Source organism: Bufo gargarizans, chromosome 1 (assembly GCF_014858855.1).
Source record: "Bufo gargarizans isolate SCDJY-AF-19 chromosome 1, ASM1485885v1, whole genome shotgun sequence".
NCBI lineage: Eukaryota > Metazoa > Chordata > Amphibia > Anura > Bufonidae > Bufo > Bufo gargarizans.
Window position 1 is genome coordinate 516,213,237 of NC_058080.1, and position 25,676 is coordinate 516,238,912.

At 42.1% G+C, this 25,676-nt stretch overlaps 1 protein-coding gene across 2 annotated transcripts in view; it reads left to right on the forward strand.

Annotated features, from left to right (window-relative positions):
• FAM222A (family with sequence similarity 222 member A) overlaps nucleotides 1-25,676 on the forward strand; it is a 79,551-nt gene that overhangs the window by 46,025 nt on the left and 7,850 nt on the right. For both annotated transcript variants that reach the window (XM_044288732.1, XM_044288739.1), the window contains exon 2: nucleotides 4,781-4,901. In XM_044288732.1, the coding sequence (XP_044144667.1) occupies nucleotides 4,820-4,901 (82 nt within the window). In that variant the 5' untranslated portion in view covers nucleotides 4,781-4,819. The remainder of the gene's footprint in view (nucleotides 1-4,780; nucleotides 4,902-25,676) is intronic.

The window sequence follows — 25,676 nt, forward strand, 5'->3', positions numbered from 1 at the left end:
TGATACATATGCAAATTAACATAAAAGAGTCATATCTTACTTGTGTGACCAGAGAAGAGTCATATTTTCAAGCTCTGGCTCATCTCAGGTTAATTTGCATATGTATCAAATCGGTTTTTATACACAATAAAAGCACACAGAGCTATGGGGACTGGATATTGTGGATGTGCTAGCGGCCATCTAGCAACCCATGTTCTCAGCTCTATACCCAAAATCCAGGTGACAGGTTCCCTTTAAGGACAGATTTAAGCGCTTTGTCAATTGATCTGAATGGACCGTTGCTTAGAATGTGTCCGTTTCATGACTGGAATCTGAGTGGTACAGAAGGTGGCAAAAGCCCTTTCAGTCTGGAACCTGAGACTTGTGATCTCTTCACACACATCTATGGCATATCAGCAGATGCTGTCATTTTAAATGTGTTACCCCTTTAACACAGAATGATTGTTTTGACAGATTTGACAAAGATTGGAAGCTGTAGATTGTTTTAATGAACTGAAATTGATCTAACATGCACTCCATAATAACTTCATTTACTTCCACTCAGTTGAACATTTGTAGTATTGTTTATGAGCTATTTGATGAACTTTTTGTATTCTTTCAGGTATTGTACAGATAGGTTTAGGTGTACACATCTGTTAAGTACATTCCAGTTCTCTACAGGCAGAACGGAGTGCATTTATTTAAAAAAAAATGTACCCGAATTTTGTGTCATTCAATTCGAGATAATCAAGGAGTGACAGGGAGAGAATGGAAGAGGGAGGGAGAAAGAGGGGAAAAAGACTTTTAAGGGCAATCACAGCCCTTTCTGAATAACTTTGAACCACATCAAATGAGACGGTCATTTGGCTGAATCGGACCTGAAGAAATTTCCTCATCTCTAGTTCCCCTATTCCCCATTTGCTTTGACAATGTGTACAGTCTTGCCAATAGAGCTTTGTTGAATCGAAGAGAGAGACCTAGTACCATAAACTATGTACACCAGTAAAAGGAAGAAACCAAAGATAAAGGACTTCTAGCCCAAAATGCCACAAATTTTGTATATTCAAGAACATATATAAATATTTCAGTACAGTTCTCTATTACCAGTGAGCATTGCTAGTTCTGGTATCATCTATAACCTAATCAGGAAGAATTCCAGCACTCCAACCACAAAAACATAAAATCCTACAGTATGTATATTGACTGTAGCATGGTATTTCCACTACTCATTACGGAGACCCATTACGATAGACCAAATATCCAGAAAATGGTTTCACAAATTGATCTTGAAGTTACTGGGCACGGCAGAGTTGCCTCTAGTTGCACAAGGCCTCTCCTAGTTTATTCGCTCAGTAACCTTTTCACAGGCGTGCACTTTACCATGCATTTGTTACAGATGCAAGAACGTCTCCCCCACTGATGCTTAGGAGTGTTTATCTACAATTACTCCAAGCTTCAGATGTTTACTTTAATAGCTTGGGGTCATCCCAGTGCTGACTGTCAGGGAATAGATGGAAACCTGATGAGGTTAGTTTCTTTTTGTGCCATTTTTTTCAGCATTTTTTTTGTGTGGTGTTTTTGCACCTGTATTTTTTTCAGCATTTTTTGCTTTAAACCGCCAGCTCCAGATGTTAGCTGTAGGTCTATGGGGAATATAAAACACAGGACACACAAGTGTTTTGGGTGTTTCTGGGATTTATGTTCATTAGTTGAAATTTTTTATCTTTCTGGCTACTTTTCAAAAAACATATGCTATGCAAACGTGAGTGTGTGTAATATAAATTAAGTTTTTTGGTTTTTATAATATGAGCATCCTGTATGTATAAAGTAAATGGCATGATAATAGATGAGGGGCAAAATCACCAGGTATTATAAGGAGTCATGCAGACTCTTGTTTTACTCCGAGCTATAGTACTTCACCCACAGAATTTTTTAGGGCCTTACTGTTCCTCTGTATGGCATCAACCATCTTTTCCGGAAAGGGTTGTCCAGTAGTTTAGTGATAAATCCTGTTAAACACCCCCTCGGCTGCGTTGTTGATGGTGGTCCTCATTGGTATTTGTTTCCTTTGCTTCAGCGATGATGTCCCATACATGCGAATGACCACTGTAGCCAGTCACTGGCCTCAGCCATCTCGTATTTTACATGCTGGCATCGCCACTGAGGCTAGTGATTGGCTGCATTGGTCACATGGATGTAGGTGATGACATTGCTGCAGCAAAGGGAATAATGACCAGCGAGGCCCACCAGAGCTTCAGCACTGGAATGTCAGGAGATTTTACAGGTAAGGCTACTTTCACACTAGCGTTCGATCTGATCCGTTCTGAACGGATCCGATCATAATAATGCAGACGGAGGCTCCGTTCAGAACGGATCCGTCTGCATTATTTTGGCATATAAAAGCTAAGTGTGAAAATAGCCTCGGACGGATCCGTCCAGACTTTCAATGTAAAGTCAATGGGGGACGGATCCGCTTGAAGATTGAGCCATATTGTGGCATCTTCAAACGGATCCGTCCCCATTGACTTACATTGTAAGTCTGGACGGATCCGCACGCCTCCGCACGGCCAGGCGGACACCCGAACGCTGCAAGCAGCGTTCAGCTGTCCGCCTGTCCGTGCGGAGGCGAGCGGAGCGGAGGCTGAATGCCGCCAGACTGATGCAGTCTGAGCGGATCCGCATCCATTCAGACTGCATCAGGGCTGGACGGAAGCGTTCGGGTCCGCTCGTGAGCCCCTTCAAACGGAGCTCACGAGCGGACAGCCGAACGCTAGTGTGAAAGTAGCCTCAATAATGTTTTAGTTTTTTTATCATATATCCTACTGTTAGCTGAATAAAAAAAAATATCCTGTACAGCACATTCAAAAATTCCTTAAAGGGTTTCTGTCACCTAAAAAATGGGTATTAAGCTGGCTGACATTAGCAATGGGCTAATGTCAGCTGAACATAACTATATTAGTGCCACCTCACTGCGTGCCACCGTTATTGAGAAAAAATAACTTTTATAATATGCAAATTAGACTCTAGGAGCAGGGGGGGCGTATCCCCTGCTCCTAGAGGCTCCATTCTCCCACCTCTGGCCACGCCCTGCTACACTAGATTGACAGGGGCATGCATCGTTGGTCTCCTACCTCCGGCACTGTCTGGAGTGTAAATCTCGCGCCGTTCAGTATTCGGTGCAGGCGCAGTGAGTGAAGGACGCTCGCCGGTTGCCAGCATCCTCAATGCGCCTGCGCCGAATTCTGAACGGCGCGAGATTTACCCTGCAGACTTAATCTTTAAGAATGGTGAAAATCTTTTTTTTATATAACCCCCTAAAAAGACAAGGGGGCACTGCCGCTGCCTGGTCCAGTCTCCAGAGTTCAGACTCCACAGGTGACAAGGCTTCTTCACTAGTGTTGATCGTGAATATCGGCACTTTGAGAACTCTCGAAGATGTAGAATATAGTGCTATATATTCGTAATCGCAAATATTCTAGATTATTTTTTTTTCATCAGTAACCTCTCTTCTTGCTTTTGGGCCAATGAGAAGGCTCCTGTCTAAACTGTTGTTAAAAACTGTCCCATGAATTTCAGTGGTCGTGTAAACGGCCAAAAATAGGTCACGTCCTACTTTTTGACGGCCACTATTAACTGGCTGTTAAAAAGGTCCACAGACTTCAATCAGCTTTAAAAATGGCTTTGTGATGACCGTTGCTTAAACATCTGTCAAACTTGTTTTTCACGTTTGTGTGCATGTAGCCTTTGAATTCTTAGAATTATTAAATAAAATTTATGTTTACGCTAAAATGGGTAGACTTCTGGCATCTCAAGCCTTTTCCCTTAAAGGGTTTATCTCATGATTAATGTAAAAAATGAAAATCCTTTCATATAGTACATGACAATCTTTTTCTGAAGAAAAAATAAAACCAGCCCTGTACCCCACATGGAACCAGAGATCTCCCCATTAATTGCTCCAGTTGCTCTGATTAGACTTATTTCAAGCTGGCAGCTCAGGGGGCGTGTCCTTCCTGCTGCAGCTCTCTTCCTGTAGCTGCCACAGTTTCTAACAGAAGATATGGCTGGTCACAGTTAAGGGATAAAACTGAGCATGTGCGTCCACTTCAGTGAGGTGGATAGAGAAATCTCGGAAAGAACAAACAGCAGGTGGCGCTAGACAGATATTTTTTTATTTTTATTGAATAACTTGGTGGTTATACAATTTTTTTTATTACATGCAATTACTAAAATATGTAGATTCAGGTGCTGGTTTGTAAATTGGTGAATATTTTTCACGGTACAACCTCTCTCATTCGTGGTCTTTTCCACAATTCTGTAAGTGAAATACATGACTCCCTAGAAAACAAAAAGCAAGAGCTTTTATATTTTCTTCTAATCCTATAAGAAGTTTTTTCCCTGTGTAAATATTTTAACCGCTTATTCTTAGAATATAGATGACTTTATTGCAGCCACATAATTGATGTGGCATGTAACAGAGGGCTTTTCACAGTCACTGATGTAGATGGCTGCAATCTCCCCTTGCTGTGAATAACATGCAGCAGACTTTTCCTGTCAACGGATCACATTGCTGCCGTCTAGTACTTCATATTGTGGGATTTCAATTTGCAGGTCTCATAATTGCCAGCAGCTCCTAATTTCCAGGGACGATCCTATGTTTTGATGATGGATGTTTCAATGCCTCTAATGCTCTAGTTCTTTTTATTTTCCTATTCTTTTACTGAAGAATGTAAAATGATTACAGTAATGTTATACCTAACCCGGTTGCAATGTATTAACTAACGTTATTAATGTCTTCCTGCAGTGTGACCATCTGCCTAGGTGACCATAAGCCCCTGTAACCATGTTGGCCTGCCTTCAAAGAACCCAGAATCCTCCAGTAAAGCACCTTGTATGTTCAAACAAGGGTCTGGAGCCTCGAAAGTGTAAGTAAAAAAATAAGATTGATATGTTCACTTTTGTATTTTATTTTTGCCTTTTTATATATCTTTTTTTGTAATATTACATTATGATGCGCTATAGACACTTATTTTTAACTGCTGCATAGGTTTATCATTTGAGTGGAATGAGCTAAAGGTGGAATTCTTTAAAGGGGTTTTCCGAGACTTTTATACTGATGACCTATCCTCCGATCGGTGGGGTTCTGACATTCCGCCAATCAGCTGTTTGGAAAGGCAGCAGTGCTCGCAATAGCGACACGGATGTCTCGCAGCTTTGCCAATTCCATGCAACATCACTTTCTTTGGTCACATGGCCTGAAGTGAAAGGGGCTGAGTTGCGATACCAAGCAAAGCTGCTATGCAGTGTACAGCGCTGTGGTTAGTGAACTGAGAGAAGGCGGCAGCGCTACCGTGAGCGCTTGTGCCTTTTCAAACAGCTGATCGGCAGGGGTCCCAGACGTAGAACCCCCACTTATCAAATACATCTGACCCATCCAAAGGATAGGTCATCAGTATAAAAGTCTTGTGAAATCCCTTTAACTAAATGTGTAATCTTTTTATGTTAACAATATTTTTAAAGAATTTTGGTGGTTATTTTTCATTTTCCATGTCCGTGTCTACACTACGATAATATAGTCTGTGCAGATCACTTTTCAGCAGTCCTCTCACTATCATTACAGGTGGGATTAGAATGACAGAGATCATCTAAATGTTCATAACACAATAGGTGATATCACAGCTTGTCTACTCGCTCAGGTCACAGATCATGCCTAAAAAAAACTCCCCCATAAAAGTCAGTGGGGTCCCCCACCTTTTCATTGTGTCTAAGGCCCATGGTGGCTGCTGTAAAGCATATCTCTAAATGCTGTTAACATCTCAGGCAAGATGGATGTCCCCATATATAGAATAGAAAACTACAATCTGAAAATAAAACAGATTACTAAAAAGGTTATGTGTTACTATCTGGTTTTAACTGGCAGAGAAAATATAGGTGACATATTTCCTTTAATGAATATTAAATACAGTAGACCCCTATCTACCCTGTTTGCACATGACTTGATGGATTTTGCAAAAAAAATACAATAAAAATTATAGATATAAGAAGTCCAGTCAGGATGGAGGGGAATCTCCTATATCTATTTACTGTATATAGTTATGTGTACAAGGAGGGAAGACCAGCTCCATTTTAACCTGCATTCAGTACATTTATGCTCCTTTTCCAGTCAGCACTGAAGAGGTTAAGCTGTCTAAATGCAGCACTGAGGCCCTCAGCTGAAACAGTCTTCCATATCCAGTGGCACCAGTGAGAGATATGACAGGGGCTGATAAGACCCTTTTCACTTATTTCAATAGGCCTCTATTTTAATACAGCGCCCTTTGTCTAAATTCTGGGTGATTTCACTCCTTATCCCTCTCTCTTTATTATGTGTGCCTTTTTAACTCCTACCCTGCCAAACAGGGCTTAGGACGTCAATACAGAGAGCCTCTAGTTAATGAATAATATATTGCTCCGCTCGCATTTCTGAGGTAAATCATTGTCCCGATTTAGGGACCAGTTCCTATGGTCTGAAAATAAGAGTTTGGGTCAAGCTGGGTTTATAATGCAGATTAACTCCCGACTAAAGAGGCTTGATTGTAATGTCTGTTCATCACGTGGCTGGGAATTACAGTCCATCTCTTAGCAGCCGGTGACAGGCTTCTACTAATGAAGGTTAAACTGTTTGAAATAAGTACCTATGATATTATTTAGCTTCCTGTAATCATAGCACATGTAACTTCACCATAAATCAGGCCAAGGAGAGAGAAATACATTAAATATTAAAGCGCCACAGTAATGGAGGCGAGTACAGTAATGGCTTTATTTTATGCAGCAAAGTGGTAAAGAAAGGAGATGTTAGGTCATCATGACTGGTTGAGTTAGGTATTAAAATATACCTCCGTTATGGAATAAAGACACTTTTTCCATGCTAGGCTTTGGTTTAAAGCAGGAGCGTGGAACCTTTTTGCTGCCGAGGACCATTTGGATATTTGTAACATCATTCGCGGGCCATACAAAATATATGGTCAAACATATATCGTAAGTGACTTCGGGTTAAGTTCGGCTACTTTCACACTAACGTTCGGGGCACTGCTTGTGAGTTCCGTTTGAAGGCTCTCACAAGCAGCCCCGAACGCATCCGTACGGCCCCAATGCATTCTGAGTGGATGCGGATCCGCTCAGAATGCATCAGTCTGGCACCGTCTGGACTCCGCTCCGCTCAGCAGGCGGACACCCGAACGCTGCTTGCAGCGTTCGGGTGTCCGCCTGGCCGTGCGGAGCCAAACGGATCCGTCCAGACTTACAGTGTAAGTCAATGGGGACGGATCCGTTTGAAGTTGACACAATATGGCTCAATTTCAAACGGATCCGTCCCCCATTGACTTTCAATGTAAAGTCTGGACGGATCCATCTGGCTAACTTTCACACTTAGAATTTTTTCTGAAATATAATGCAGACGGATCCGTTCTGAACGGATCCCATCGTCTGCATTATAGGAGCGGATCCGTCTGTGCAGACACCAGACGGATCCGCTCCGATCGCAAGTGTGAAAGTAGCCTTACAGAAATTGTGCTATATATCAAAAAAATCTAGAGCACTGTATTTTTGCAGCACAAAATGACGCCTGCACTATATATTACAAATAGTACAAGTGCCATTTCGACCACAAATAGCAGTCTAATTTTTAAGTTGAGAATGTTATATATTTAGTCTTTATTTGGCATTAATTGCAGCCAAGCTAAACCCGGGGGGTCCAGGGAGGGCTTTACCCAGCTTTCACTCTCCCTGCCACTGTCTCTTTCTCAGCCTCAGATCTGCCCCCCACCTCCATCAGCCTCCTATCAGACCCCCCAGCCTACATCAGCCTCAGATCAGACCCTCCCCAGCCTTACATCACACCCCCCAGCCTCACCTCAGATCACACACCCCTCAGACCTCCCAACCTCAGATCAGACCCTCCCTAGCCTCAGATCAGACCCCCCAGCCTCCGTTCAGACCCCAGCCTCAGATCAGACCCCCAATAGGCTCCCAGCCTCAGATCAGACCCCCAGTCTCAGATCAGCCCCCCCCCCCCAACATCAGATCAGACTCCCATAAGACCCTCCCACATTCCATTAGCATCAGATCAGTCCCAATCTGACCTCAGATCAGACATTTAAAATATATTTAAAAAATCAACTTACCTCTCCAGGCAGAGGGTGCAAGGCCCCCATTCTTGTGATTGATAGGATCCCAGCAGTAGGATCCCCGCCAATCTGATAGTTAACCCCTATCCTGTAGATAGAGGATAACCTTGACCAACCAGAGTACCCCTTTAAGCCGGTCATACACATTCAATAGCTGTCGGTCAACAGCTGTCTCCCCCGGCTCCTCCATACATGATCGCTTTGGCCATGGAAAGAGAGGAGAGCCGCTGACGCTGCTGACAGTTATCTTCTGGGAGAACAAAAGGACCAGGTTAAAAAAATTCAGTTCATCCACTCCGTCTTTGCCTGACATCATCAGGGGAGAATCGGGAACTCCCATTATTGATTAGTGTCGGCCAAACCTGCTGTTTATGGCGGCTTCAGCTCACAGTACACCAATTTGTATGGGGGCCTTTAGAGTTTACTCTTCAGGTTCTTCCACTGTGAAGGAGCTCAAGCTAAATGGCCCTTCACATGTTCCAGTGATCAGGGCAATTATTGGGAACAGGGGCAATTATCAGGAGTGCTTGTTTACAATATTTGCCCTGTGTATAGGGTAAAAGCATCTGGTATCGCGGTTGGCCCCATTCACTTCAGCGGGGCTTAGTGCGATACCAAGCACAGCTGCTATACAATGTACGGTGCTGTGCTTGGTGAGCACGGAGAAGGCCGCGGCACTCACAGGAGCGTTGGTGCCTTCTCAAAACAGCTGATCGGCGGCAGTCCCGGATGTTGGCCCCCCACCGATCAGATATTGATGACCTGTCCTGAAAAATAACAGAAAACCTCTTTAATGTGTATGGGGGGTCTTGTGGAGGGATCGCACTATTCAGAACCCCCCTCTATGAGCCAGGGCCACTAACAAACAGCAGCTCTGGATCTAGCATCAGGATGGCTAAATTTCCATAAAATAGTGCATTGCCTCGTGGCCCCTGGCACGTCCGATCTCATGTTACTTGGCAGACGCTAAATTAATCTTTTGTTTTTATTGTAATCTAAATCTCAAGCACTGATAAACCCGTTTTCATTCGGGAGCATGTGGTCAGGCAGGTTTAACCCTTCATCCACCACGCGAACTAACCACGGAGTGCAGAATAATAAACTACCTAGACGGCATATCTTCCCTGATTCACGCGGCTGAGTGCACGACGGGAGCTGTATTTAAATTATATATAAATCATCATCTGCAAATCCGTGCGGCCAAATTCATTCCTGCGTTGCTCTGTTCAGCGGAGAGGAGCGGCTTCCGTTTAATTAAATGTCACTTATGTACTGTAGGCCCTTCTGCCTCCACTGAGCTGGTTGGGCGACTATATATCGATGAATCAGAAAGACTCCGAAATCCAATATATCTTATAGATAGAAAATAGAATAGTTGCCATTGGAGAACATTCTGTATCCCATCATCGATTTTTCTCCGCTCCCACAAACTTGTCTCTTGCAATATAATGAGTTCTGAATATGTGCCTAATTTAGTGGCTCCGTTCCATGAATCGCATAGAAGCAAATCACAAGTTTTGGCAGAGGCTATAAAAATATGGTTTTGGTATGTATTACGGGGAGCAGCGTTCTGTGCGATTGCACAATGACAGGTAGAATCAGTATCAAATGCGAAAGGTGAAACAGTGTTTGTGAGACAAACAAGTTTTTATTTTTATTTTTTTCCCCGTTTAACCATTTCTTACCCGATCGCCGTCGCTGCAAAGTCAGCGTTACAGAACCGGAGAAAGGAGCAGCGCTTCTGTCAGACAGAGAAAAAGAATTCTCGCATTAAATGGATTGGAAGGGCCCTGCGGCTCGCCCGAGGCAGGTTTAAACCCCCCCTCTGTACTGTCATTTAAGAGACAGATCTGCAAATATTCTCTCTATTAATATTTCATTCGTCTCTTAAAGACACAAGCCTGTGTTAGGGAATGTAATTTAAAAAGAGGGTTTGGCGTTCATACCTTCAGTTTAACCGGTTCAGTCCCAGCAGGGAAGGTGGGGCACGTGAATTGATTAAAAAAATACATCTCGGAATTATTTTATTTTAATGGCATATGTTTGAATAACAGAATTTCTAGTAAAAAAAAACTAGATCTCGCAGCTGAAAAGCGAGGGCGGAGGATTTGGCACCCGTGTTGGGTGCACCTTTAAAAATGTATTTTTGTCCTGCAAAACATAAGGTCTCTAAAGGTCAAGGGTTGTCCCTGAAAAATAAACCAGTTGAAATGGCATAGACAAGGCTAAAAATTAACAGACTGGTAGAGGCTGCCAACATATTTAAAGGGCAATGCATGATGTGTCAGTCTGTTACTGCTAAAGTGCACTGGAATACAGTATAGTGTTCTCTGTTATCAGCTATTTCGGTCTGCTAAAATTGTCAGGATGATTGTAGTGTTCTTCATTAGGATGACTGATAGGTAGTCCATAAAAATGTCTGCCCGCTATCTCCTATATCTTTAGTTTTTATGACTTCCTGAACCATTACATATATTAGCTGCCTTACGTATATAGCGGTCTGTTCACATTACAGTTTTACTTTATGTACAGGAAAGAGTATATCCAAATGCCTTTTTTTAATTTATTTTCTATTTGCTTTATAGCAAAGGTAGTCTGGTATGCTTTCCTATACAGAGGGGTGCAGTAAAAAAAATGTTTCTCACAATGGGAGTCAATGGCTGATGTATTGCACCTGTCTAAACCAGTTTCACAGACTATAATATAAATTAGTTACAAATAATGCATCCTTTATGCGCGGTATATTAGACTCCATACGTTGGACGCAGTGGCTATAAATGGATACAGTGTCCCTGCGTAACTTGCGTACGTCCAAGAGCTTGTTTATGTAAGGGGTTAATAAAGCTTATAACCAGTCAGTTGAGCTGCTCGCTTAGGATTTGTGTTGGCCTCTAGGACTATAACACGATATGACAAGCTGTGCTGTTGCACCAGTCAGGGCTAATAACGTGTCTTGCCTCGTTTGTGCTGAGCAGACGTATGCAAAATGATGTGTACACAGTCTGCTGCCTGGACCAGCTTAAAGATGCAGATCCCAGGTCGGAAAGATTTCCTATGCAACGGCCGAAAATTTGCCTAAATGCTTAGATTACAGGTGTACAGGTATCTGTTTTATGTAATTCCTGGCATTTTTTTTATTTTATTAAACTATACTATATGTCATCCGAGATAAAAATGAATATATTCTGTTTGGTAACATCTTGTGTTCATATTTGCGTATTTTATTCAGACCAGAAATGAAAGGGGTTTGCCAATTGGTGTTTATAAAAGGGAACCTGCCACCATGAAAGTGCAATCTGCAGGCCGCATGTTATAGAGCAGGAGGAGCTGAGCAGATTGTATATAGGGAAATATTCAGTATAAAGCCTGTTTCACACTGGCGTTAATGGTTCTGGCAGGCTGTTCCGCAGTGGTTTTTGTCCAGCCGTGTCTCTGCATATTTGCCGTGCTGCGGCTGGATATATGGGGCCGGGGCGGACTTCCAGCAGCGCACCAGTGTAAAACAGGCATAAGGCCTCATGCACCCGAATGTATTTTTGTTCTGTGGAACTATTCATTTCAGTGGTGCGGCAAAAACATGCGGACAAATGTCCGCATCCGTATGTCCGTGCCATCATCCTGGTATAGAACACGTCCTATACTTGTCTGTTTCACAGATAATTTCTATTGAAGGGAAAAATAAAATGGTGGCATGCCCTTGGCCGATATCTGTGTTTTGCAGATCCGCAGTTTGCACACCACAAAATACATATGGTTGTGTGCATGAGGCCTAACTTGTATTTTATGCTTCTAAATTCCTGCTCTTTCTGGGCTTTGAAGACAAGCAGACGGTCCTATCAGTGACTGACCGCCTGCCCTCTATGACTGTGTATACAGAGATAGCTGTCAATCACTGATAGGACCGCCTCCTGGACTGAGCAGGAATTTAAAACATGTAGCAATTGACTCTTTTTTCCCATAAAACAACATATCAATCTGCTCAGCTCTTCCTGCTCTATAACGGCCTAGGCACCATGTTCAATGTGACAGGTTCCCTATCAGTGCTCATATTTCAAACCCAAGGGCAGATGTGTGGGTCTGTGGGGGCTTGGCTACCTGGACTAGGCATGCTTAAAAACTAATGCAGACAAAGTTCGCCATTTGATACTCTTAGGAACCGTTATGATGTCGTCTTATATTTTAAACCTATTCTTGGTTAAAGTAAGCTGAATCCGTTTGCTATTGGGCACGGTCTACCTGTGTTGGGCGACATACTGCTTTTCAGGCATAAAAACTGTTTTATCCTCTTTCCACACACTGTGACTTAGATATCTGTGGTTTCTATAACTCAGAATTGTTGGTCCGGAAGCTAGTTGGGGCTTGTGCTGGTTCTATTTTATTAGAGGGGTATATTTTCCAGGGAAATATTTTTTTTAATGGGGTGGAATGGGCTAAAAAAAGTCAATAGTCACCCTCCCCAGTCCCCTGCCGCTGCCATTTTGATGCTGCTCCAGTCCCTACTGTTCTCCACTTCCCGATCCCAGCTTGACACACAGGAAATGGTTTGAAATGCCAATCACTGTCCACAGTGGTGACCCAGGAGATGTTGAGGGTATCGATTATTCCTTTTTATTGTTAAACCCATTCTGACCCTGTTTTTTTTTTTTTTTTTTTTTTTTTAAGAAAACAACTTTAAATGAATCAAAATTTTTACAATTTAAGTGGCATTCTCATCATAGGTATATATAGGGCTTCCAAAGGATATGCCATAGATATCAGATAGGTGCAGGTCAGGGACGGATACACCCTGCACAGGGTTCCTGTTCAATAAACGTGTTTGGGTCCTTGTTTTCCAGTAGCTCATCATACACCTCCATATGCCTGTAACAATACACCAGTAAGGCCTTGTTCACATATCCGTTTGGAGATCCTGCAGTCTGTTCCAGCACAGAGCAGCCTGCCAGATCACACAGATCCGGTGTTGCCAGATCCTCTACTTCAGTGCAGTGCAGACTGCAGTGGGGTCTGGCGGTGATCCAGTCAATTTCCGACATAAGGCCCCTTTCACACGAGTGAGTTTTCCGCGCGGGTGCAATGCGTGACGTGAACACATTGCGCCCGCACTGAATCCGGACCCATTCATTTTAATGGGTCTGTGTACATGAGCGTTGTTTTTCGCGCATCAGTTCTGCGTTGTGTGAAAATCGCAGCATGTTCTATATTCTGCGTTTTTTACGCAGCCTTGGCCCCATAGAAGTGAATGGGGCTGCGTGAAAAACTAATTGCATCCGCAAGCAAGTGCAGGTGCGATGCGTTTTTCACTGATGGTTGCTAAGAGATTTTGTTTGTAAACCTTCAGTTTTTTATCACGCGCATGAAAAAGGCATCAAAACGCATTGGACCCGCGCAAAATAAAACTGAACAACTGAACGCAATCGCAGACAAAACTGACTGAACTTGCTTGCAAAATAGTGCGAGTTTCACTGACCTAATTCGTCACGCTTGTGTGAAAGGGGCCTAAGGCAACATTTTTTTAGTCTATCCGACAGCTGGCATTTGCACTGGATCAGGCTGCCGGATCTATGAAATGGAGATGTGAACGCAGCCTACCTGAGAGACATTAAATTCATCATGTCAATTCCAATCTAATAGACAGTAGTAAGCTTCTTTTCTGCCCCACATGTGGGTCCCATGAGTACTAGGTTACAATTTGGATCTGATATTTGAAATTAGGCCCCTTTTTTGGACCCCCCTAGCAGCAGTACCACCTGACTATAGGCTATACTGACATATTCTGCACAGTTTTTATGCCCAAGGCTCAGGATAAATTACAAAATGAGCACGATATTGCTTCAACACTTTTTGTCTTATGCAAAGTATTATTTTTAAGATAGTAGAAATATGAATGGAAGCGAATGAATCCGTAAAAACTCACCATACAGATAGATTTTCTATTGCAGAACCTTATATTTCAAATATAAGACATTGGAGTGAAAAAATGTAGATCAGTATTCCGGCATTCATTGATTCACTGATCTCTAATGGTTGGGAGCCCAGTCTCATTTCTGCATCGGCAATATAAAAGGGGATGTTAAAGTTTGATTGGTTTTATTCTACCATTATGTAGTCTTCAATGAGAAATTCGGCCCTCAGCCCTCACAGAGAGCCCTTGTCAGAAGCCATTATGCAGAGCAGAAGTTCTTGAATTTTGTGTGTGTGAATATTTGCTGCTCCCTTCACTGCTTTATTTAATTTCCAGTGTGATCTGTAATACGCAGGGTCACTGTGACTTTCATGTCCGCTACCTGATGTATTTGGTGAGCAGCCTTTATTCTCTCACTAACACAATATGGTTTTACTTCTGACTAACCTTTTCTAAGTTTTTTTTTTTTTTTAAACAAAAATTTATCATATAAAAATGTGGAAATTTATATGTAAAAGTTTCCAGAATGGGCTTGATGGAGCAGAACATTTCTTTGCACACCAGATGTCCTGTTCAGAAATGTATTTTTTCAAAGCAAACAGCAGGCGGCCATTCTTTAAGGTCCGGTGCTCAGCTGGTTAAGGAAGTTTGCCACTAAAGACACATATCTTCAATGAGGTCCATTGATATATGCACATTCTGGAGTTGGTTTACATTTTACTGAGATAGTTACTACCTAGAGGCAGGCTCGGACTGGCCCACAGGGGAAGAGGCGAATCCCTGGTGGGCCCTATTGCAAGAATGGGCTCTGTTTCCCACCCCTTACACAAAAGACATATGACACAACACACCAAATGCACTACATACAGACCATGTACATCATCTCAGCCAGCCTGTGTTCATAAACCAGCCAGTTTATTCTTATTCTTAACACATCGGGTAGCTGAGACGACTTCTAGGCACAGAGGCAGGTTAGTCACCCCCCCCCCCCCCCTGCTGTCAGATGCTTTATGACCATGTGTTCCTGCCTCAAATAACTAAGGGGGTCCTAATCCAAGGCAAGAGCCGATCAGCAGGATACAGACAGGGGCTCCAGGACAGAACAGTCTGAGGTACAGGCTAGATTTTGGGCTACTACTGAAAGAAAGTTTTTGGGAATTCGTGAACGGAGGTAACATACATAGTAACAGAGTACATAGTGCCGAAAAAAGACATTTGTACATCCAGTTCGGCCTGTCATCCTGCAAGGTGATCCAGAGGAAGGCAAAAAAAATAACTGAGGTAGAAGCCAATTTTCCCCACTTTAGGGGAATAAAAAATTCCTTCCCGACTCCAATCAGGCAATCAGAATAACTCCCTGGATCTACGACCCCTCTCTAGTAGCTATAGCCTGTAATATTATTACGCTCCAGAAATACATCCAGGCCCCTCTTGAATTCCTTTATTGTACTCACCATCACCACCTCCTCAGGCAGAGAGTTGCATAGTCTCACTGCTCTTACCGTAAAGAATCCTCTTCTATGTTTGTGTACAAACCTTCTTTCCTCCAGACGCAGAGGATGTCCCCTCGTCACAGTCACCGTACTGGCGATAAATAGATGATGGGATAGATCTCTGTACTGACCCCTGATATAATTATGCATAGTAATTAGATCTCCCCTCAGTTGTCTTTTTTCTAAAGTGAATAACCCTTTTGATAATATTTCAGGGTACTGTAGTTGCCCCATTCCAGTTATTACTTTAGTTGCCCTCCTCTCGACCCTCTCCAGCTCTGCTATGTCTGCCTTGTTTACAGGAGCCCAGAACTGTACACAGTACTCCATGTGTGGTCTGACTAGCGATTTGTAAAGTGGTAGGACTATGTTCTCATCACGGGCATCTATGCCCCTTTTGATGCAACCCATTATCTTATTGGCCTTGGCAGCAGCTGCCTGACACTGGTTTTTACAGCTCAGTTTGCTGTTTGCATGTAGGTCCTTTTCCATGTCAGTGTTACCCAGTGTTTTACCATTTAGTATGTGACTTGCATTATTCCTTCCCATGTGCATAACTTTACATTTGTCAGTGTTAAACCTCAGGTCAGGAAATATTTGCATGTTGCCATACAGTGGGCCCCCAGAATGAATTTTTCTAGTGGGCTCTGGACAGCCTAGTCAGACAAGGATATTGATGAGCTATCCTGAGAATAGGTCATGATTATTAGGAGCCTGCTTAAGCTTTATTTACATAAAACCACATTGGTATAGTACACTGCAAAGTTAATTCTTGCATATCCAGTTATGATCTACATTTTAAGTTATGACCATGCTAAAGACTTTTCTGCAGAGATGTGAACATGCCCTGCTTTTTCTGCAGGTGCAATCCCAAGTGCTGTGCATGTGGCCTATTAATGTTTTGGTAGGAGTCCAGGAGGGTGTATTTATTCCCTTTTAAGTATTTTTATCACACTACGAGGCTCAATTGAGATTTTTATTTAATTAAAATTTTGCAAATGTCACAAAGCTAATTAGTGTCACATTAATTGAGATTTGGGTATTCAGCCAAGGACAGCCATTACAAAATGAAGGACAATGCATAAACTGTGTGGTGAATTCACCAGAAAACTCTCGCTTGTTCTGCTTCTTTTGTTAATAATAGGGGAAAGAAATTGAGATTTTATTGGGGGAATTTATCAAGCCTGGCATGGCAGAATCTGGCTTCCGAAAGTTGCCAGCAGGAGCTTTTCAATTTTTTTCGAATACTTGTGCAACAATTTTGTGACTTTTTGAGCACTGCACCTTACAGACCACTTTTGTGACACATTTATGAAGTTGGACTTTTCAAAAAGTCACAACTCCACTCCAGGCATCCCCTAGGCATACTTTTACTGAAATAAGTTCAACCACGGTGCACTTGTGCCAAATTTATTATTACTGTGTACCATTTTAAAATAAAACACTTACCAGGGGGGCAAAAAACTGTGGCCAATATTAGGTAAGATTTTTATTTTTATTTTTTCCCAACAAATGCAGAATTGTCCTTCTTGTGTAATACTCCTGGAGAACCCCTTAAAAACAGCCTGTTTGTAATTCAATAAATGCTAATCACAGGCTGCCATACAGTACATCTCGCATTCTACCAAGGCACCCCATGCATGACACGGGTAAAGGGGGTATTCCAGTGTTAGGATGAGCAACATGAAAAAAGGCTGCGTGGTCATTACACACAGAGCAACAATGCAACCCTAAAGGTGTGGCCATGCGTATCTAGCAGGCAGTTGTGACAGAGGTTCAACGTATTTAGCATATCCAATAGGGCAGTGCACCACCAGACCCCCATTGACTATAATGGGATCTGGTGGGGATTCGTCCGCTTTGGTTTTCAGCTGGTTCCCGCCGGTCAATCGGCTCCTGCAGTGAACGGCAGTACTCGGCTAGGCCTCTACCGGAGCAGCCAGCTGGATGCCTTTAGGGCAGATGTGAAACTAGCCTTAGATGCTTTCACATTCAAGTTGAACTTGCATGGAATGGTAAAATAAAGGTCAGGTCAGAGAACACTATGACATCTTTGGATCTTGTTTGTTTGGCATTTTTTTATCCCCTATTTAGTTATTAATTTATTTAACTGGTTTGTGCAAGAGTAAGGATGCACACTGATTTTGGGGGTGACAAGTGTCGCACCCCAGTATCAGTGTAGCAAGGTAGCAATAGGAATAAATAGGTTGCAGCACAACCACCATGAGCAAATTACAAAAATTTCAACAGTACTGGATTTTTTTAGGATTCATATGTTGTGGTCACACTAAAGCCAAAATCTCAGTGTAACAGTAATTTTGGTGGCGTTCTTCAAGCTGTTGATGCACATTAGACTAAGGTTGATCAAAATGGACAATTTCAACCAACACGAGTGTCTGTTAAGTGAAATTTAACAAGTGATGGTCTTAACCAGCCAATTACAGACCATCATCATCATCTGAAAAGAAGTCAATGTTTGTAATGTTGATTCAATAGTTGGACTAAAGGGATTTTGTTCCCAGAAAGATCTTTTGTCCATCTCCTGGTTTTGTTCAACATATGGCCAGTTTGAACAACTGTAATAGCCAATATGGAGTAAAATGTGTATGGCCGTGTCTACAAAAGGAACGTTTACCAGATGATTGTTCAACTGATGTTTAACCATCAACTAACTTTTAATAAGTATGGTTATGTTTAGAGGGGTGTTCCCACTATAGACCATACCTACAGATTCCCAACCTATAGTCCTCTATAATACCTTCCAAAAGATGCACAACTGCATTAAAAATCTAGAAAACGTGTTATCCAACAATGAACCTTACACTTGTCTTATTAATGTATATTTATCATATATACTTTGCTAGTAATAGTTTGGCTATGACCTCTTGTGCCACTACTGCACAGTAATAAAGCTGGCCATTGTTGAGGATCACACTGTGAAGAGAGCAGGGGAGTAGAACAATGGGAAGGACCGCAAAGTAATAAAGCATGTAATGCCAAATGAATGCTCACCTGAAGGGGTTGTGCGGGAGACACAACACTCTGATAGGCCTTATTCTTTGATCACCGTGGGCTGCTGCACACACCGGTTTCAGGCACCAGAACTGGGCAGATCATAAGATAGGATATTGATTTGAACCTAGCACTGGGGAACCGAAACGCGTTGTTCATATTTCAGCAAATCTGCCTATAGCATCCCCTGCTACCGTTGTTTCAAGCATCCTCCTGCCACTGATGTGCAGCGGCGCTGGATATTTTAACCAGCCTTCCTAACTGCTAGGGTCCACATTAGGGAGGCTTTCTAAGTGCCGCAAGTGGTGCCTGAGCACCTGGCTGGGGAACTCTAGATTATAGCAATATGTATTCTTTATATCCTTTTACTAAATGAAACGTTGTCATTGTGTTCCAGAAATCTGATGCCGTAATGGGATCCTTTAAAATACATAGTTTTCCCCACATTAGTTAATAGATAAGTCTTACACTCATCTTTGTAAACTTGAACCAAATTGTGGAGAAGAAATAGTGTATATAGACATTGACAGACTGTACTGTGTCTGCCACATCTCATCGAAATGACTGCATTTTATTTTCCACACTGAAAGATCTTATTACAGTTTCCATCAGCATAAAATTTTACTCGAAAGGCCGTAGCTAAATGAGTTTAATATACTGGTTAATAGAGGTTCCTGTTTCAGACACCTGTAACTACCGTATAACATTGATTTAATGGAGTGTGCTGCGGCCCATCATGATGGTATTCTTTCTGTTCAATTAGCAACGCTTCTAGTGGATGATCAGTTCTAGCAGTTCTCTCTAAAGCGCAGTTATACTAGAGCTATATGTTAAGATTCCATCATTCATCTATGACTTTAAGTGTAGCATCACAAATTCTTCTCTTCCTCAACATTGTATAACTTGGATTGCCCCCCCCCCCCCCCGACTTTACACTGCCCTAAAGGCGCCGTTTACGTCAGTTGCAAGGTAAATCCTCTGAAATCCTGGTATTTGAATATACATCATCTTCGGTTAATATGCAAAAACAAGTAAATGTCGGTCACGCAACTGAAGGCAAATTTATTCTTTTGTAGTAAATGTGCATAAAGGAATAGTTCATTGCCTCGGTTTATAAGGGACATTTTAGTAGCCTATAATAGGAAATAGTTAAAGCCCAAAACATATCTGCTTCTCAATAAACTGGCCGAGCAGTCATAATGCATGTGTATGCTAGTGGGCCTCATATAGAAGCTATTCATGATTATGTAATAAGCAGTTCTTAAGACTAGATTTTTTTCATTTTAACATAATTACAAATTATTGCTGTATTAAGGAAATAAAATGTCACCTGTAATTTTTTGGGCAAGATAAAATCCGATTTGTGACACACATTATTTTTTTTTTATATTCTGTTTTTATTTTCTGATTGGAGATGTAGTATTCTACTGTATTTTCTATGTCTGAGCTGTTAAAAGCCTTTCGAGATAGGCTTTACAGCGAAGGCTACTTTCACACTCGCATTTGGTGCGGATCCGTTCAGATAATACAACCGCATGCATCCATTCAGAACGGATCCGTTTGTATTATCTTTAACATAGCCAAGATGGATCTGTCTTGAACACCATTGAAAGTCAATGGAGGACAGATCCGTTTTCTATTGTACCAGATTGTATCATAGAAAATGGATCCATCCCCATTGACTTACATTGTGTGCCAGGACGGACCTGTTTGGCTCAGTTTCATCAGACGGACACCATAACGCTGCAGGCAGCGTTTTGGTGTCCGCCTCCAGTTCGGAATGGTGACGGATCGGAGACAAACTGATGCATCTTGAGCGGATCCTTTTCCATTCAGAATGCATTAGGGCAAAACTGGACCTCTTGTGAGAGCCCTTAAAGGGTTTCTACCACTTCGGTGTCACATATTTAGCTGTCAGACACTAGCGATCCGCTAGTGTCTGCTCTGGCCAACCATCCTAATATAATAGCTTTTGGGGCGGTGGTTTGGCTAAAAATACTACTTTTATTAATATGCTAATGAGCCTCTAGGTGCTATGGGGGCGTCATTAGCACCTAGAGGCTCCGTCTACCTTCAGAAACTGCCGCCGCCCAGCGCGTCCCTCCAGCCCGCCCATCTCCTCCTGAATGCGATCCTCCTTGTGAGCGTATGTATTCTGCGCATGCGCAGTGAATGTCTGACCGCTTCCTTGCTCAGACATCTCCACTGCGCCTGCGCGATGACGCCATAGTGCTCCGAGGAACAGGCGCAGTGGAGATGTCTGAGCAGGGAAGCTGTCAGACATTTACTGCGCATGCGCCGAATACATACGCTCACAAGGAGGATCGCATTCAGGAGGAGATGGGCGGGCTGGAGGGACGCGCTGGGCGGCGGCAGTTTCTGAAGGTAGACGGAGCCTCTAGGTGCTAATGACGCCCCCATAGCACCTAGAGGCTCATTAGCATATTAATAAAAGTAGTTTTTTTAGCCAAACCACCGCCCCAAAAGCAATTATATTAGGATGGTTGGCCAGAGCAGACACTAGCGGATCGCTAGTGTCTGACAGCTAAATATGTGACACCTAAGTGGTAGAAACCCTTTAACGGATCTCACAAACTGAAAGCCAAAACGCCAGTGTGAAAGTAGCCTAAAAAAAAAAAACAGCCACCATGGGCCATAGACACAATGGACAGGATCTGACTTGATCTCTATAGGGGAGTTTTGTAGACATGCTCTGTGATCTGTGTAGAGGTCAGGAGGGAGTAGATAAGCTGTGACATCACCTATCATGAATAGTGTGTGTGTGTGTGTGTGTATATATCTATCTATATATATATGTAATATCTGTCATTCTAATCCTGCCTGTGATAATGAGATGAAGAAAAATGATCTGTACAGACCAAGACGTGGTGCCTGTGATTAGGTCATGTGGCCAGTGTGATTGCAAGATTTTAGAATTTTTTATTGACATTTTTTTAATGTAACATTGGCAAAAAGTCTCTAAAAATATTTTCAACATAACAAGTTGATTTACACAATAGCTAATTTTCTAAATACACCTTCCCTTTAAGGGATTATGAATGCTCATAACAGTCATGTGACTAGACCAGTGGCTACCAGCTTGTCATGTGACTAGACCAGTGGCTACCAGCTTGTCATGTGACTAGACCAGTGGCTGCCAGCTTGTCATGTGACTAGACCAGTGGCTGCCAGCTTGTCATGTGACTTGGGCAGTCGCTGCCAGCTAAAAAATGTCTCTCTGCTATGCTGATAATTTACCATGATGCTCTTATGAGTAAGGCCTCATGCACACGACAGTATTTTTTTGCAGTCCGCAAAAAGGGGTTCCGTTGTTCCACGATCCGTGTCCGTTTTTGCTTCCGTTTGTCTTCCTTTATTTTTGGAGGATCACCAGACATGAAGGAAAGTAAAAAAAATATCTAAGTCAAGTTTGCCATGCGGACGCGCGGACTCGGATGACAATCTTGTGTGCCTCCGTGTTTTTTCACAGACCCATTGACTTGAATGGGTCCGCGAACTGTTGTCCGTGAAAAAAATAGGACAGGTCATATTTTTTTCACGGACTGGAAACACGGATCACGGACACGGATGACAAACGGTGCATTAGCCGAGTTTTCCACGGACCCATTGAAAGTCAATGGGTCCGCAGAAAATCATAGAAAACGGAACAACCGACACGGGACACAACAACGGTCGTGTACATGAGGCCTAAATCTGTTGCTAATCCTAGTTTGAAATGGGAAAATACAGTTTATTCTTTGGATACACAAACTATTAACTTGTATAAATTTAGTAGACACAACATACTGTATGGTAAATGATTGCTTCTCAATGATCTAATTCTCTTTGATAAATAAAAGAAAAGTTTGCAGGTTTGTATTTTTAAAGGATAGACATTATGAAAGAAGTAGGAGGCAATTCTCTGTTAAAAATGAGGATGAAAAACATCCCAAAAATTCTTAAAACTTCTATGAATTTTGAGTTTAAAAAATATGTCCCTTTCAGTTAAAATACACATTACAGTTTACTGATAATCTGAAAAAGCAGAGCTGTCTATATCCCGTGAAGGGATCTGAGATCGTTGGGAAATATTAGATCTTTTGCTGTATCGGACAAAAAACTTGCTTTGTATTCCTAGCGTAGCAGCCTTCTGATGCAGGAAGAGATCCCGCTGCTTGCCCTGAACACGGAACAGCTGGATATCATCCACTTGGCACTTAACGTATGTGGCCGAATTGAACTCTAAATCTGGTTCTTGGGCCAAACAGCAGGATAATAATGAATATAACCAGTATACAAGGACGACTAAAGATGTAGCATGCGCTTTCATAGAAAGCTGCCAGTATATAGCCTCCCGCAGTGTGCGCTGGTCTTGTGACCGATGATATAAAGGCAAAACTTTACTTTATAGTACATACTGGAGCATTAATATGTATTTCAGCTTTTTTTTTTTAACAAGGTAGAAGTAATATATGAAACTACCATTGATTGTGGCTTACTATGTCACTGCACCCAGAAAGCTGACCGCTCTTAACCCCTTAGTAACCGCCCATACTTTTTCTTACTGAACTGCTGTTTTACCCTGGCACTGATTTTCTGTGTCAGGTGGGTTTGATGCTCAGCTGTTCATTGACAACTATAAGGGCCAGTTCACACGACTCATTTATAAAAAAAAAAAAAAAAAAAAAAAAACGCTTAAAAAAACGGCGCAGAATCCGCACTTTTTTTCGGCGCTAAAAAACATGTTTTTTTCCTGTGGTTTTATGCGTTTTTGATTCGTTTTTTAACATTTAATGTCCAACTTGCCCATTCCTTCTCCTCCGGCATCTGCCGATGGGATAGAGTCAGGTGGCCCACATACATATTGGGTGGCTGATCCTGCAAATCAATATATACATCTAATGTGAATGGCCTGCACTTATCATTCATTATTCATTCAACCAATGAAATATACTATTGTTCCTTTAGCCATCACATGATCCTCCAACACAAAAATCTAAGTATACGTTGCTAAAACTACTATGGTTCGTGGTAACCTCTTATACTAGGTACAGAAAATAATAAACAGAAACATTTTTACAAAGCCTTTCTCAATAAAACCAAGAACTGAAGGCCATAAAATCTGGATGTAACAGCTTTAGACAAACTAAGAGTTAATTTTGTTGATCATCTGTAAAATTGCATGTACAGGGCTTTTTTGGGTCTATTATATAAATGCTGATTTTCTTGCTCCATAAATAGCGTTTTTGTGTGTTTTGGAGGGGGTTAAACACCCATGAAATTAGTTCTATAATGTGTTTTACATTCAATTTATTTTGCCTGGGTTAAAATGAGGTTTGTGTTGTGTCGGACTGCGTTCCCTGGAAACCTCAAATCATCAGGCTGGTGTTAGTTTATTTAAATTTAGGTGCAATATGTGTAAACCGCTAGATTAAATTCAGTGTTTATATGTAGATTTAAATGGCCAGATAGAAAGAAAAATAAATATATATATATATATACGGTATATATTACTGCGTAATGGAAACGGGACGGAACCGTTTTGCAGCCCATAGACCTCTATTATGACGGAATGAATAACTGAATGCCTCTAAAGGCATTCTGTTATGAATTCCGTCATAGAATTCTGTTATGATCCGTGGTAACAGAATCCATAAAGCAAATCTGATTTTACCACCAAACGAAGTGTGAACGAATTTCAAAATATTAAATTCGCTCATCTCTACTTAGAATTTGTCTTTAAAGGGGTTAACCAGGGTTTTAATATTGATGGCCTACCCTTAGGATAGGTCATCAGTATTTGATTGGTAGGAGTCTGACATCTCTCCCCCTTTGCCAATTAGTTGTTTCGAGAGACTTCGGCACTCCGATGAGTGCTATGATCTCCTCACAGCTTACCAAGCATACCGCCATACAGTCTATAGTGGCTGTGCTTGGTATTGCAGCTCAGATCTGTTCACTTGAATAGGAAGGCGTGGGCTATGTGACATCACTGGCCAAGGAAGAGGTCACGGTCCTAAGGCAAGTGTCACAGCTTAGGGTAGATTCACATGACCATGCCATGTTTTGTGGTCCGCAAAACACGGAACGCAACTTTTGCGGAACGCACTGAGTTGGCGCTGTATAGAAAATGGCTATTCTTGTCTGCAATTGCGGACAAGAATAGGACATGCTCTCTTTTTTGCAGTGCCGCGGCATTGAACGGATGTGGACCCTTTCATATGGTTGTGTGAATGTAGCCTTATTCAAACAGCTGATAAATGCGGTGCTAGGAGTTCCCCCACCGATCCTATAGTGATGACCTATCCTGAGGATAAGCCATAATATCAAAATCCTAGACAAACACTTTAAATCAATTATTTTTTATTTATTTATTTTTTTGCACTGGAACTGTATGTCATGTGCACGCATTTGCATTCCATGATTGCCTGTAAGTATGAAGTGCAACTGCTCCATGGTCATTATTATCATCAGTCTCTTGTAGCTACCCATTAAGGTGGTGGTTTACCATGGATAGTGCATTCAGGGGTGCACACCAATAATATATGACCCCTTCGCAAGGACACTGTATGGGCCCCTTGTTTTCCATCTGCTAGCTTCATGGCGGTAAGAGGGTTGACCTCCTCATCTGTGGCTGTTCAGAAAATCCCTCACCCATTTCTCAGTGTTTGTGAGAAATGTATGCCTCTTTGTAACCTAACAGACGGTAGCAAGCACTATTATTTTTTTAGGATAGTATTGGCACTTCTTGCAGTGGCACAGCTTCCACGTATAGTATGTTATGCTTACTCTGTGTGCACTACCGGTCCCAGTGTCCGTGGATATCTCTCTTGTAATCCACAGTCCTTCCATTTGTTTGTCTGTTCCGTTTTTTTTTTTTTTTTTTGTGGACAATGTGCGGACCCATTCATTACAATGAAGTTACTTTGTGTGCATTCTGTTTCCATGTGTCGGCATGTCCGTTCCACACCAAAAAATAAAACATGTCCTATTATTGTCCACATAACGGACAAGGATAGGACTATTCTATTAAGGGCCAGCTGTTCTGTTTCGCAAAATATGGAATGCGGACAAGAATAGGACATGTTTTATTTTTGACCAGAGGGTTGGTGGCGCGCTCCGGAAATG